The sequence below is a fragment of the Rhinatrema bivittatum genome, chromosome 2 (assembly GCF_901001135.1).
Source record: "Rhinatrema bivittatum chromosome 2, aRhiBiv1.1, whole genome shotgun sequence".
Lineage (NCBI taxonomy): Eukaryota > Metazoa > Chordata > Amphibia > Gymnophiona > Rhinatrematidae > Rhinatrema > Rhinatrema bivittatum.
Window position 1 is genome coordinate 212605695 of NC_042616.1, and position 13684 is coordinate 212619378.

General features: G+C 38.9%; 1 protein-coding gene across 1 annotated transcript in view; it reads left to right on the forward strand.

The window, feature by feature from the left end:
• LOC115084348 (pro-neuropeptide Y) overlaps positions 1-11774 on the forward strand; it is a 53220-nt gene extending 41446 nt beyond the window's left edge. The window contains exon 4 of the mRNA XM_029589109.1: positions 10569-11774. Within this exon, the coding sequence (XP_029444969.1) occupies positions 10569-10593 (25 nt within the window). The 3' untranslated portion in view covers positions 10594-11774. The remainder of the gene's footprint in view (positions 1-10568) is intronic.
• Positions 11775-13684: the final 1910 nt, after the last annotated feature.

The window sequence follows — 13684 nt, forward strand, 5'->3', positions numbered from 1 at the left end:
TGGGAAAAACAGCACCATCTGTTGGATGTAAAAGCAACACACGCTATCTACAATATAAATGGGCTCTGACCGGACCGCAAATGCGCAGTAGAGAGCAGCTCTACCGCGCATGTGTGGACCATAGAGCTCTGCGCTACGTGCTGGGTGTCACAGAGGGGAGGATGAAAGGGCAGACGAGTCGCCGCTACGAGAAACGGCTCAGCCCGTTCCTCTACCGCTGGGGAAGGGGGGAGGGAGTAGGGAGTAGGGACTGCCGGACAGTTACACACAGGAGGAGGAAAGGGTAAAAGAGTCGCCGAGCCAGTCCGTCCACCGCCGGGGAAGGGGGGGAGGGAGTTGGGACGACTGGAGCAGAACAAATGCGTATTGTGAAATTAAATGAGACTGAGCCACGGCAACGCGTGGCCGGGTACAGCTAGTATGTATATATATATATTACTCTATAGTTTAAAAAAATAAATTGTTTCAGTTTGTGAAGGAAATGAGCGGGTGGGTATAGCCGAGTCTTGGTCATCCATTGCTCACTGTTTGTTCTCCTGTAGAAATGGTGGCTGAATATATATAGATCCTGACACATATTTATTTAGAAATTAGACTAAGTATCTGATTTTTATCTATTTCTATCTATTTAAATGTATATTCTACTCAGCAGGACTCAGAGAAGATTACGCATGTAACAATAAAAGTATAACACAATAGCATATAAAAATCGAGTAACAGTGATAGCATATGATAAGTTTCTCAAAATTCCAAAATTAAAATAAAGTTAAACAACTTTATTAATACTTTTTAATAGTGTGCATAACTCAGTACATACATGCATAAATAGGCATGCCTAAAGTTATGCTGCACAGTTTATAAAATACCGCCTATCACTGGCCTGACAGCATGTGCATTGGTTTTAGTGCATGGACATTTTTTAAATGCAGGAATCCACATAATTTATACATCTATTTTATAAAAGTACAAGCATATAATTTATACATTAAATAATTGTAATAGCGCGTGTAATAACCCTCAGTTTATGCATGGAGGCAGGTATTTTATAAGCTTGTCTGCATGTATCTTGCTCATGATAATACTTGTGCACATTCTTCCACACATCAGCTTATTGAGACTGCCACCAGTTGACCCTGGCCTTTCCCAGTTTTCCCACACCTTCCACTACTTGCTCCAGAGCCCCCCATCCAAATCTGCTAATATCCGAGTCTTAAGTAGCAGCTGTGAAAACATGCACTCATGGTTGATATATGCATGTGCTCCATTTCTAAAATACAGAAATGTGTGCATACTTCCAAACCCCATCCCAGAACACCCTCAAAATGTTCACCCACATATTTTTCTGCATGGCAGTTATACTATAAGGTGAATTTTAAAAGCTGGGCACGCGCTAGAATCGGGAAATGTTTATTAGTTCAAACTATTTTATTAAGTTGCACAAAAAAGAGTTGAACATGACCTGGGGTGCAAGTGTTTCTTATGCAGCCCCAAGTAACAACACAAGGTAATAAACAGACTAAACTGTTTATTAAGAGAGAAACAAATAACAAACATCTGATATACATTGATTCCTTCTGCACATCAAGCAGAATATGATTCAGTTATAACTTACAAGGAATATATATTTTTTACAATTTTTTCTCCCCTTCCCCCCTCCCCCCATCCCTCATAGCACATTCATTCAGGCTCGTTCACATAAAACGAATAGACAATGACCTGATACCCATTACACATTGTTCCTTATGGATATCAGGCATATTGATAACCCTTAATAGAACAAAATTAGGGTGCCAATTCCAATAATCCAAACCCCCCCCCCCTCAGCATCCCAGCCAACCAACCCCCCTTCCACCCGATTTCATAAGCCACTCACATACGCTCACGAGTTCTGATGACTGAATATCTCGCATTGGGGAAAAAAAGGGGAGGGGGCCAATAGATGTGTGCATGAGTACCTATGTGCCTGGGCGTGCACCCAGGTATATTTCAGAGTAAAGTTACTTCTGCTATGCAGGAGGCGTAAGTCTCAATAAAACTATTTCCAGGCATCTGAGGCATTTGAGTTAACTGGGGAGCGTGCAGGCTAAAGAATCAGGGTGTTTGGAGGATCTAGCTGTAGACTGGGCAAACTGATGGACGAACTGCTGAAAATGGTTATGGCATGGATGCGTGCCTGCTATAAAATTCTCTCACTTGCATGGCTCAAAGTCGACATTACACGGATGTGCATGCACACTCGTAAAGCTAGGAGCACACATACGCACGCCAGGTACGGGCAGGGTATAAAATCAACAAGTATCTGGCTGCCCGCCCACACACACACATGCGAGTATGTGCGTCTGCGCGCCCATTGGAAAATTAACACACCTGTGTGCATGCCTGCCCTCCTGAAAATGTACAGAGGCAACATTACACACACACACAAATCATGATTTTACATTCACATCCCCTGCATAAGTCTTTCAAATTAGTTCCTAAACTATACTACAATATTTACGCGATACACACCCCTACAAAATAAAATGCACGTCCAACAAACTCTCACACAGCGCCTGGGCTGATACCATAGCTCATTACGTGGTGCACTAAGGAACGAGTCCCTTCGGTAACTAAGCCCCTTCAGCAGCAACCTGCTGCTCAATAGCAAAATCCTCTTTTTCAGGTTCTGAGCCTGGGCTGATGACAGCAGGGGGCAGAGCCAAGCACAGCCAGGAACACAGCAGCGAATGCTAAAATCAGGTGTTCTGCCATAGACACGGAATGCGAGAAAAGCCACAGTGAATCAGGGAATCGGGTCTTGAATGACCGTTTTAAGGATCGGTAAAAGTTCTCTCTGCTATAAAGTGCTTTACTTTTGAAGCGTAGTGTTATTTACAATTCTAACACTGATAGGGCAAAAGCAACTAGGGATCACATCTGCCCCATGAAGAAAGAAGAAGCAGGAAGCTGATCCAGGGAGGGAAGCTGTGGGAGAGAGGGAATATCAAGGGAGGGGCTGGGAGGAGTTTGTGGGGGTGGGTTCTTTTTGCAGCTGAGTGATCTGACTTTTTTTTTTACTATTTCTTTTGGTTTTCATTTTTTTCTAATGAAATAGAAAAAAAATGAAAAAACAAAACCAAAATGAAAAACCATGTGTATGCAAGACATGTTAGTTTGCAAATTTCCTTCCCAAATAGACTTAGACCCAGTCATACAATTTTTAAGTTGAGCATCTTTCACTTGATGCTTGAATTTTGTGCATCTACTGGAAGGCGGGGAAATCTATAGGAACAAAAAATTGCACAAACATACCATTGTGTATAAAGCATTATGGGACGTTTGCCAAATTAATAAATTAAGCTCTTATATGCAAAAGTGCCATAATTTAATTTAATTTCTTGATTTAATTTTTTATTTATATTCTGCTTTTCATGACTGGTTAGTTACTTCAAAGCAGATTTCATTTTGGTACTTTAGGAATTTCGGATTCCATTCAGGCACTGTAAGGTTTTATGCATAAGAATTTGTTTGCACAATTTTTTCTGCTTTTCCCCTTTAGCAGTTGCAAGAAATAGTGCTTTGTGCAAAAGGTGTGCTGTTGACATTATTTAAGCCAACTTGCTTGCAGGCTTTTTGCGTTTTATTTGCTTTCATTGTTCCTGATCCTTAAATCTGAGTACAGATAAATCTGTAGTCCAAATTTGAGTACAAATATGAGTACAGAGAGCCCAACTAACAATTTGTACAAGGGTGGTATTATATCATTTTTCTCAGTTATTCCATCATAGACCTAACCAAAACCATTAATCTGTAGATTTTCATACCCACTAATACATTAGGATATAAATGCCAGGCAACTGATGCATATAAGGTTATGTACGCTATACTGCTGAATGTTAAAAAGTAGCAGAGCTTTATGGTACATTCATTGTTTTAAATGTACCCGTCCTGCATCACTGTACACATCAAGGCATTCTGGTGATATCATAATAAACCGTGAGGGTGAAGATCAGGTGGTTCAGTGATGTCACTAGAAGCCTGGCAGATATGTGTGCATGTACATCCTTATCTGTAATATTTTGCCTAGCATTTGCATTTTACAAATAACTATTTTTGCCCCTTCCTCTTCTCCTGCTCTCCCTGCATCCAGCAGCCCCCTCCTGATTTCCTCTCCTATGGCTTTTCCTTCCCTCTGCTCTTCCTTTCATGGCCTCTTGCTGCTCTGCACTGCCTCCTCCCCCTACCTGTCCTGGAATATGGCAAGGTGCTGTGCTATCTTCCTTCACCTCTCCTGACTAAGCTGCTGTCCTCTTCTGTTATCCAGGTAATTTATTTTTAAGTTAATTTGTTTGACCTGCATCCTCTTTGGACCCCTATTACCTACTGTATCATAGGGAAGGGAAAATAAAGTGGAACACACAATGCATTAATGTTCATCTATACATAAGGACAAAAGTACTGTATCTACTTGTGATGGGCCTCTAAACTGAGCCCTGTGCCAATACGTATGGCCTTGAAGAGAGTCTGAGTGGGGTAGTCCTTTGACCTCTTTTCTGGGATTTTACAATTGATAATGTTTCTGAATATTTGAGATGATTGGCTTAATTGAAAACAAAAAACTATGCTGACTGTTACTTTTAACAACTACCAGATGGCCCTGACTTTTACAGTCTGAGAAACTAGTAAGAATGGGGGTGACCTGTACAGTGTGGCGTGTGCTGCTGTAGGCTTGCTGAGCAGACTGGATGGACCGTTTGGTCTTTTTCTGCCATCATTTCTGTTTCTATAAATATATGGCACAAGAACATAGTGTGTTAACTAATGGGAAGTTTATGAATGGAATTTCTCTTGGGTTTCACTAAAGGGAGTATTCTGAGAACTAAGTAATCTGGTGTTCAGAGTTTGATGAGAGGAGATTGGCAGGACCCGTCAGAAGGTTGGGATGCCTGGAGTGCTTCTCCTTGAGAGGGACTGTAGGAGCTTCCCCCTTTCATAGGGAAAGGTCCAAGGCCAGAGGAGTGTTTCTTTCCAATGGGGAATATCTAAAGGATCAGAATATGGTCCCAGAGATTGAGGAGTGATCCAAGGTCTCACAGTCATAGGTACAGGAATGAAGAGCTTAGGAAACCAAGAAATCTCTTGCAAATGCTTTAAGAAGAATTCTGGAGGTTGTCTGGGAAAGGATAGAGTTGCTGCATAAGGTGGGAAGAGATATGTAGCCTTCAAATAAGTGAGTAGAGATGTGACAGTACTTGACGAGAACTTGAGAGTAATGTGAGTAACATTCTTCTGAAGAGGAGAGTTTGGGGAGTACTTTTAGTATTTTTCTTTGTAGAAGATAAGTATATAGTTAATAAGAAACATTTAAATTTTATGTGTTGTGGCGAGATGCTATAGCGTTGTTGTAGACACCTGTGAAACCTGATCAAATCAATGTCTTTTAAATATCTTGTAATCTCTGTCTGCTGGAAGCTCCAGAAATAAGTTTGTCATTTATCCCAAGGGGTGGGTTCAACAAAAGCTAGAATCAGAGTTGAAGGAAGTAGGGAGCAGTTATAGGGGATCACAGAGGGGAAACAGATGTGGTTGGTTTTTTCTTTTCAGCTTGGAAAATATTGCCCTTCCCTCTGTGCCTGATCTACTACACTATCTGTTTCACCTTTATTCACATGACCCCCCCCCCACAGAGAGACTGGTGCTTATCTCTCAAACAAGTATCCAATACCTCTCACATTTTATATGCCTTGTTATATGCTCTGTTAAGGAGTTTCATAGAATGGCCGGGACCATTCTAAAATGCGCCAGGCACATACAAGGCCCAGCTGCATGCATAACCCCCCAGTTTTTACGCGCCCGGCCCTTTTAAAATCAGGCCTATTGTACATATGCATGACCAGCCACAAGAGCTCGTTATTCATCTGTCTTTTAGTTGGAAAGTTCATTTATATGTATATTTGTGTTTGTATAGGTACTGTGTGTGTGTGTGTGTGTGTATGTATATATATGTATATATATATATATATATATATATATATATACACACACACTGAGGCCAATGTACTTTTGCAAGCATTAAAAGTATAAATAGCATGAGTAATCTAGTTCATGCATGGTAAATGCAAAACCTTATGCTAACAAGATAATGATAGAGATAACAGAAGCTACAAGAAATCACAGAAAGTAGAAGACAGGCAACAATATCTGGAAAAGCTAAGAGAAGCTGGGGGTCTATATTGAAAGACTTATGAGGAGAGGCTGAAGGATCTAAATATGTATATCTTGGAAGAGCGGAGGTGCAGGGGAGATATGATACAGACCTTCAGATACCTGAAAGATTTTAATGATGCACAATCTTTGAACCTTTTCCATTGGAAAGGAAATTGTGGAACTAGGCTTCATGAAATGAAACTCCAGGGGAGAGAACTCAGAACAAACATCAGGAAATACTTCTTCACGGAGAGGGTGGTGGATTCCTGGAATGCCCTTTCAGAAGAGACGGTGAGGACAAAAACAGTAAACAAATTCATAAGGGCATGAGATAAACACTGTGGATCCCTAAAGACTAGAGGTTGGAAATTAAGAAAAGAGTGCATGGGGGTAAACTGCACAGAGCAGCAATTACTACCCTAAACAGAAGCACAGGTATTATTACCCTTAACCAATTAGCCTGATGCTTGTAACACATCTCCAGCATCTCTCTCTGCTTCAATGGCAGGAGGAAAAAGGGGCAATTAGATTCAGATGACATATATATATATATATAGCAATCCTAATATTAGGCAATATTACTATCTCTTCTTGTGCCTATTTAATAATAACAACCATAAACACTCTTTACCGAGTGGAATAAAAGCACAATTGGTTCTTACTGATATTGACTTTATTTCATTTCTATATGAAAAATTGTAACAATTATAATTAATTCAATCTATCATAAAATAACACAACTGATTTCTATATCACTAAAATCACCATCCATTCATCCTCAACCACACCACTCTCATTTTTTGTACAATGTATGCAAAATAGAATGTATGCAAAATAAAAATTACATCATGTTTGCTTAGAATGTTATACTCACAAACATTTATATAATTTTAAGCAACTTGATATAACTCATCTTAATATTTACACATTGTTATCAAAATACATGTTACCAGTTTCATCATTAAACCACTGTAAATGATCGCGAAGTACTTGACACTGATGTTATTCTTATCAATAGGGATAGAGTCCTGGATATTGATATGCAGAAATTAGGGATAAAGCATAGGACTGCATCTATGGCCAAGTCCAAAAATCAAAGCATGTTCAAGCAGCATTGTCTAAATTATCATGGACTGCTTACCCTGGAAAACAATTTTGTAATAGGTTGGTTTGACAGTCGCTTGGTTTACATTGTAAATATTGCTACCCTTAACATAAGACTTGGGGGTAACCTGCATGGAGCGGCAGTTAGTACTATAAGTAACTTTCTGGGCAGACTGCATGGACCATCTGGTCTTTTTCTGCCATCATTACTACGTTACTATGAAAGAAGTCAGGAATGCAAAAATTCAAATGGAAGAAAAAATATGTTAAAGTGAATATGGTAAAAAGAGAGGACAAGAATTTTTATATGTTAATGATAGAAGGAAGTGTAAAAGTGGCATTGTGAGACTGAGATGAATTGGAGGAATATGTAGAGGCTGATGAGGAAAAAGTGAAATTGCTTAACCAATATTTCTGTTCACTATGGAAGGGCCTGGAGCAGGACCACATACAATGAACATAAATAAAATTGGAAGTGAGGTAAAACTGAAATCAATTTTCAGAACAGTGTTCTTGAGGAGCTAACAAAACTTAAAGCAGATAAGGCGATAGAGCCAGATAGGATACATCTGAGGTTATTAAGGGAACTTAGAGAAGTCCTAGCAGCTCTGCTGGCTGGCTTTTACAATAATTCTTTAGAGCAGGAGTAATTCCAGAGGACTGGAAATGGGTGGATGGGGTTCCTATTCATACTAAAAGTAAGGAGCAGGCTGTTAGTCTATGATGAGCAAATTAATGGAATCACTACTAAAATAGAGGATAGTGCAGTTTCTGGAGTCTAATGGATTGCATGATATGAAGCAGCATAATTGTACCAGAGGTAAAGCTTGTCAGACAAATCTGATCAATTTCTTTGATTGGATGATCAGAGAGTTGGGTCAAGGGAGAGCACAGACGTAGTGTACTTGGATTTCAGTAAGGCCTTTGACATGGAGACTTGTAAATAAAAAGATAACTTTCAAACCTGCTCGCATGCACCCACATACACATGTATAGGGGCGCCCAGTTATTTGGTACTGTATACATACTTGCATATGTAAAAACCGTGAGCTGCGCAGGTTCAGACTTATCCAGAAAAGTGGCAGCACGTATCCAGATAAATTCCAATTTATACGGCTAAGTTGTGGCACTTAACCAGATTCGTTTAGAAAACTTTACGTGTCTGTCAAAGTAGCAATTTTCGGACTTATCCAGTTATGTAAAATAGTTGGAAAATTTAAAAAAAATGTGCTGTTTGTCCATCTAAATACTATTACTACTACTACTTAACATCTCTATAGCGCTACACGACATACGCAGGGCTGTTCAAACACACAAAAAGCCAGTCCCTTTTCAACAGAGCTTACAATCTAATAAAACAAACATACAGGACAAGAGACTTGGGATATTTCATAAAGCAAGACAATGGGTAAAAATAAAAGAAAGTTAACAAGACTAAACGCAATCAGTGGCAAAGGAGCTTCATTGCCGGATAATTAAGAATTTAGCCACATAAGCGTGCGCAAATGATATACACGCTTATTTGTACTTTGAATTTTGAAGGGATACGCAATTAGATTTTATCCACATTATGTAGACACATTTACCCCCCCCCCGGTAAGTCTTCTTTTAAAAGCATAAGTCGGGGTGTTTTATAACAGGCACGTGACAATGAAATTACCAGTTTTACCAATTAAGTCTACCTGTTTGCCCAGTCCGCTCATATGTGCACGCATGTTATAAAATGGCCGTGTCTCTGGGCGTGGGCCGAAACACATGTCTATGTCCACCTGCACAACCATTTGAAAGTTACCGTCTCTACTTACTGTAACATCTGCATTAACGTAACAACTTTAAAGCTAGTAAATTAATGCAAAATTCATTGGTATGCACCATTAATGCGAGCTAGTTAATGCATGTTAGTGGGTAATGTTAATGCACTCTAGAACATCAACCTTAGAGCTAGATTTAAAAAATCCGATGCACACCAAAATTGTGAGATGCACGCAGAAGTCAGACTCACGCGTGCCCTTCAAATTTTAAAAGTCGCCCAGGTGCACCCGTATTTCCCACTGCGTGCTCATTTCACTTGATCTCAAAAAGGGGCATGGTCTGGGTGGGGTATGAGTGTTTTGAGGAGTGGCTAAAAGATGTGCGCATGCCCAGGTCCATTGCCAGGTACGTTTATTTCTGCCTTGTAGGAGGTGTAAGTTGTAAAAAAAAAAAAAAATACCCACAGCTGTTATGGAGGGGTTTAAAGGGTCTGGGCTAATTGGGGGGAGTGCAAGCTATTAATGGTTTGGAGGTCATAGCTCAACACTGGGCAAACTAGTAGCCGGGCTGGTGGAACTGGTCATGGCGTGGATGCATGCCTATTTTAAAATACCCTGACTTACGTGGTAGACATGGTATTTATGTGTCTAGACAAATGCCCACTTAAATCAAGAGCACACGTGCAAACTCTCAGGCTATTTTATAACGTGTGCATATGTGCGTGGAAATTATAAAACTGCAGCATTCCTGGGCGCCTGTGACACGCTTATGCCAATGTGTGCCCAAGCACCTCTTTGAAAGCATGGGGTAATGTAAGATTTGTGATAATACTGTGATAACATAAACTGGCTTTTCAAAAATATTCTAAAAATCATTTCTCTTTCAATAAACTACTCTCAGATGTGTATTTTTTTGCTGATCTTTCCTTCAGACCGGATTCTTCTCAGATCAATAAAATTGTGTGAGGGTAGCGGTGTGTCATCATCACAAGGTTTCTGCTGATGGATTTTGCCTTTGAGTACAATAAGATATCATCCATAAAGCTCTACTCCATTTATTTTGAAAAGGTTACTCTTAAGAATGTAAAACTGCTTTGGCAGAACATGTTGCCCTGTCTTCAAAGATAAATGGGCCATGTCAAAATGACGACACTTACTTGCTATTTGTTACTTGCTTGCTTTGACTTTTGTGATTAACTGTTTTAATTTATTTCTTTTATTTCAGCAATAATTTTAATTTTTTTAATTTTCTTGATTTTAATATATGTTTTACATTGTTTTAACTTATGTATGTTATTTTGTTCACCGCCTAGACCTTTTTAAGTGTTAGGCAATTTATAAATCATAATAAATGTAAATGTTACCGGTATCTTTCCATGGTGTATCTTATTTAGCAGATAACATCTTCCACCTTATGAATTTATACAGGAGAAATAAGTTGCAACAGATTTTTTTTTTATGGGAGGGGTTGCAGGAAACCATTTCATTTAATAACTACTTAACTTTTCTGTTCCTGTTATGTTGCAGGTTTGAAGATCCTTCTATGTGGTGATGGAATCTGAAACTTATCTTCAGCCCTTCCTGATTTTTCCAGTCCACGTTTCATTTCTACAAAACAAATCAGATTTTTTTTTCTCAGTCCTCAAAATTCAGCCAGAGCATGCAGGCCTTAACCTGATTTCTGTAGAGTTCTTTTTCGCCATGATATCTGTACATACATTAATTTAAATAAATTATTTGTGCATTTGAAAATGTAACAGACTGAAAAGGGGGGGGGGGGGGGGGGCGGAGGAAGGCAATCCTTGGTACAGGAAGAACAGATTTTAATCTTAAAACTGAATTTCAGTGCCCTTCACAGTCTAATTCAACACTAGTGTGTACAGTTGTCATTTCACAATTATTCCAGTAAGTCAAGTCACTGTTTGAGCCTGTCACTGGATGTAAATCTTTGTTATCCATTTATGTCGAGTGAATTATGTATGTTAGGTTTATTATATGCTACACAATTTTGCAAAATAAACCTCTGAACACTTTTTGCATTCAAAATGCAGTATTAAGACAGATTGAAAAAATATTCCAAATCAGTAATATTTTTGACTAATACAATTTGACTTTTAAAGAAACAGTAGTGGATTTATTTTTTATTTATTTTTTTGTGCTTCATTATTGGTTACTATGTAAAAGCTACATATTTTCATCCTGTAAAATATAAAGCAATTATATATATTTATATATATTTAATTTCAGTACTATGTTCTTCTTTAGATTTCCTAACTGCTCATGTCCTCGCCTAGCTTATCATCTGATGTTTTAGCTTAGCTCTCTTTAAGATGTCATAGCTAATTGAGGTCAGGGAAGAGCAGGAGTGTGAGAGTGGCTTAATGAATTCTGTTTGTTTAAGGGTGCAGGCCAATCATTCTACAATCTCATCACCTCCCTCCCTCCCACAAAATAGATGTTAGTCCTGCCTTTAAGACAAGCTGCCAGTAAAGTGGCTATTAAGACTACTTTCTAGAGGTGTCAAGTTAATTACAGGAACACATATGCAGCCTGACCAGACTTTTCAACACATCTAGTCTAAGCTGACAGGCAAAAAGAGGAAAATAAAACTAAGGTCAGCACAGAGGGAAGGCGGGTTTGGAAACAAGCAGGTTAGTGTTCATGTGGTTACAGTTGGTCCTCCTGCTTTAAATGTACTGTTAACTTTGTACATTAAAACATTTGGGGCATTGACACAGTTGTACAAGTTTTAATTTTCACAGCTGTAAATTTGCACTTTTCAGTTCTTTGTTGCAAATTTGGATAGAGCAATATCTCATAAAAACTGTCTGAATCACTGCATTGTGAACCATGTCAGCATGGAAACCTTCACTGATCATTTCTGGTGCTGAGTGGCACATAGGTGCCACTTTCAGATGTATTACCCCGAGTTAGGATGGTCGACTGATTTACCCGTCGGATTTTGATCATCTACATCTTGTTTCCGGTTCAGTCTGATGCACATTTGTACAGCACACTGTATCTGTGGTAGCTGAAGCCGCGTTTTTCTTAAAATCCCAGTTCTCATACCAGATTCTGAGAAATCCTGAGCTGCTTAACTTGGCACATGTTGACAGTCCTCACTTTGCAAGAGAGTGGCCTTGGCACTTTTGAACTGCAATTTTAATGACACTTCAAAACAATTATCTTGTGTCTTCTGTCTGGTGTGGCCCCATGAGCTTTAATTCAATGTTTCCAAGCCTCTTTAACTGTGGAGGTATTGCTAAATTTAGCAGACCATGATAACAAAGAAAGACAAGAATATGGCATTTCAAAGTACTACCAGTGTTTTTATTTTTCAGTTTTATTACTGTAGCTATAATCCTTTGTTCTGATTTTTTTAAGGCGCTCTCTAATTACACGGTCAGAACTTTGAGAGCTATACTGAAGCTTTCAGATAAGCAGGTTATGTGATGCAACATATATGGTAAAACAAAGGTTGTTCTATAGAAAATGTCTAATGAAAAGATCAGTAAGTGGTATTCTTCAAGCCTGCACTTAGAAATATTTTCTTCTAATAAAGAGCATGATGTTTTACAAAGATTCTTAATAATTTTTAATTAAAAAAAAATACATCACCTAAAAATAGCCTCAAAGTTCTGGGACTTGTCTTAAAATCAGTTACACTTTAGGCTTCAGATTTTGCTCCAAATTCTTGACTGTAGCTCAAGTTTTTCAGATCTGCAACTCTTTTCCTTCTTTACAGGAATTCTCTCATGTCTTTCCTTAGAGTTATGCTTCTTCCGTTTATCAGTCAGAGTTCATCAACTTCTCGTCAGCTACAAAAGTGCTTCACAATCTGACAGACAGTGCAGAGCTATAATAATAACTCGACTGATCCAAGAAAACAAATTAGGTTCTTTGCAGACTACGATACTATTGGGATTATACCTAGAGATTAGCACTTACAAACCCTTGCACTAGCCATTCCAGTGTTAGACTGGTCAAAAGATGCACTTTAACTTTCCAGGCCACTGCGTCCCTTCTTCATGATCTTTTCGGATGGCTCAACATGCAAATTAGTTAAAGATTTGAACATGGGCTATCCAGATCAGCTGAAAAAGGGATCAAGAGGTCTGGAAAACTCATGTACACAATTATTAGCTAATTATACTGGTCCATCAAATAGGATGATCATTTCTAAACAACCTAAGAGAAACATATTTTTAGGGTATTTGTTTGGCTCTTCTACAATTTTGTTTTATCTTATCCATGCCCCCCTTTTTTTTTTTTATCGCCCATGCTGTTTTCGCTATGTTCATAGCATTTTGATGAATCTAGGTCTGGTACCTGGGGCAATGGAGGGCAAATTGACCTGCTAATGGTCAGAAGAAGTGTGATCTAAACCACTGCTTCCCTGGTTAGCCCTCTGATCTAACCACTCATGCCCCCCTACCAGCACCATCCCCCTATCCCATGCATATTCATTGTGGATATCCTGAAAACCAGACTGGCTATGGGGTCCCCAGGACAGGTTTGGGAAGCCTTGAAATAAATCATACTGTAGGTAATTTTATATCCTTCAAGACAAAATATGTGCTGCAGGCTGGACAATGGTCTCCAAAATATATTTGTGGCATAAAAAAAATAAAGCAAAAGTGTTC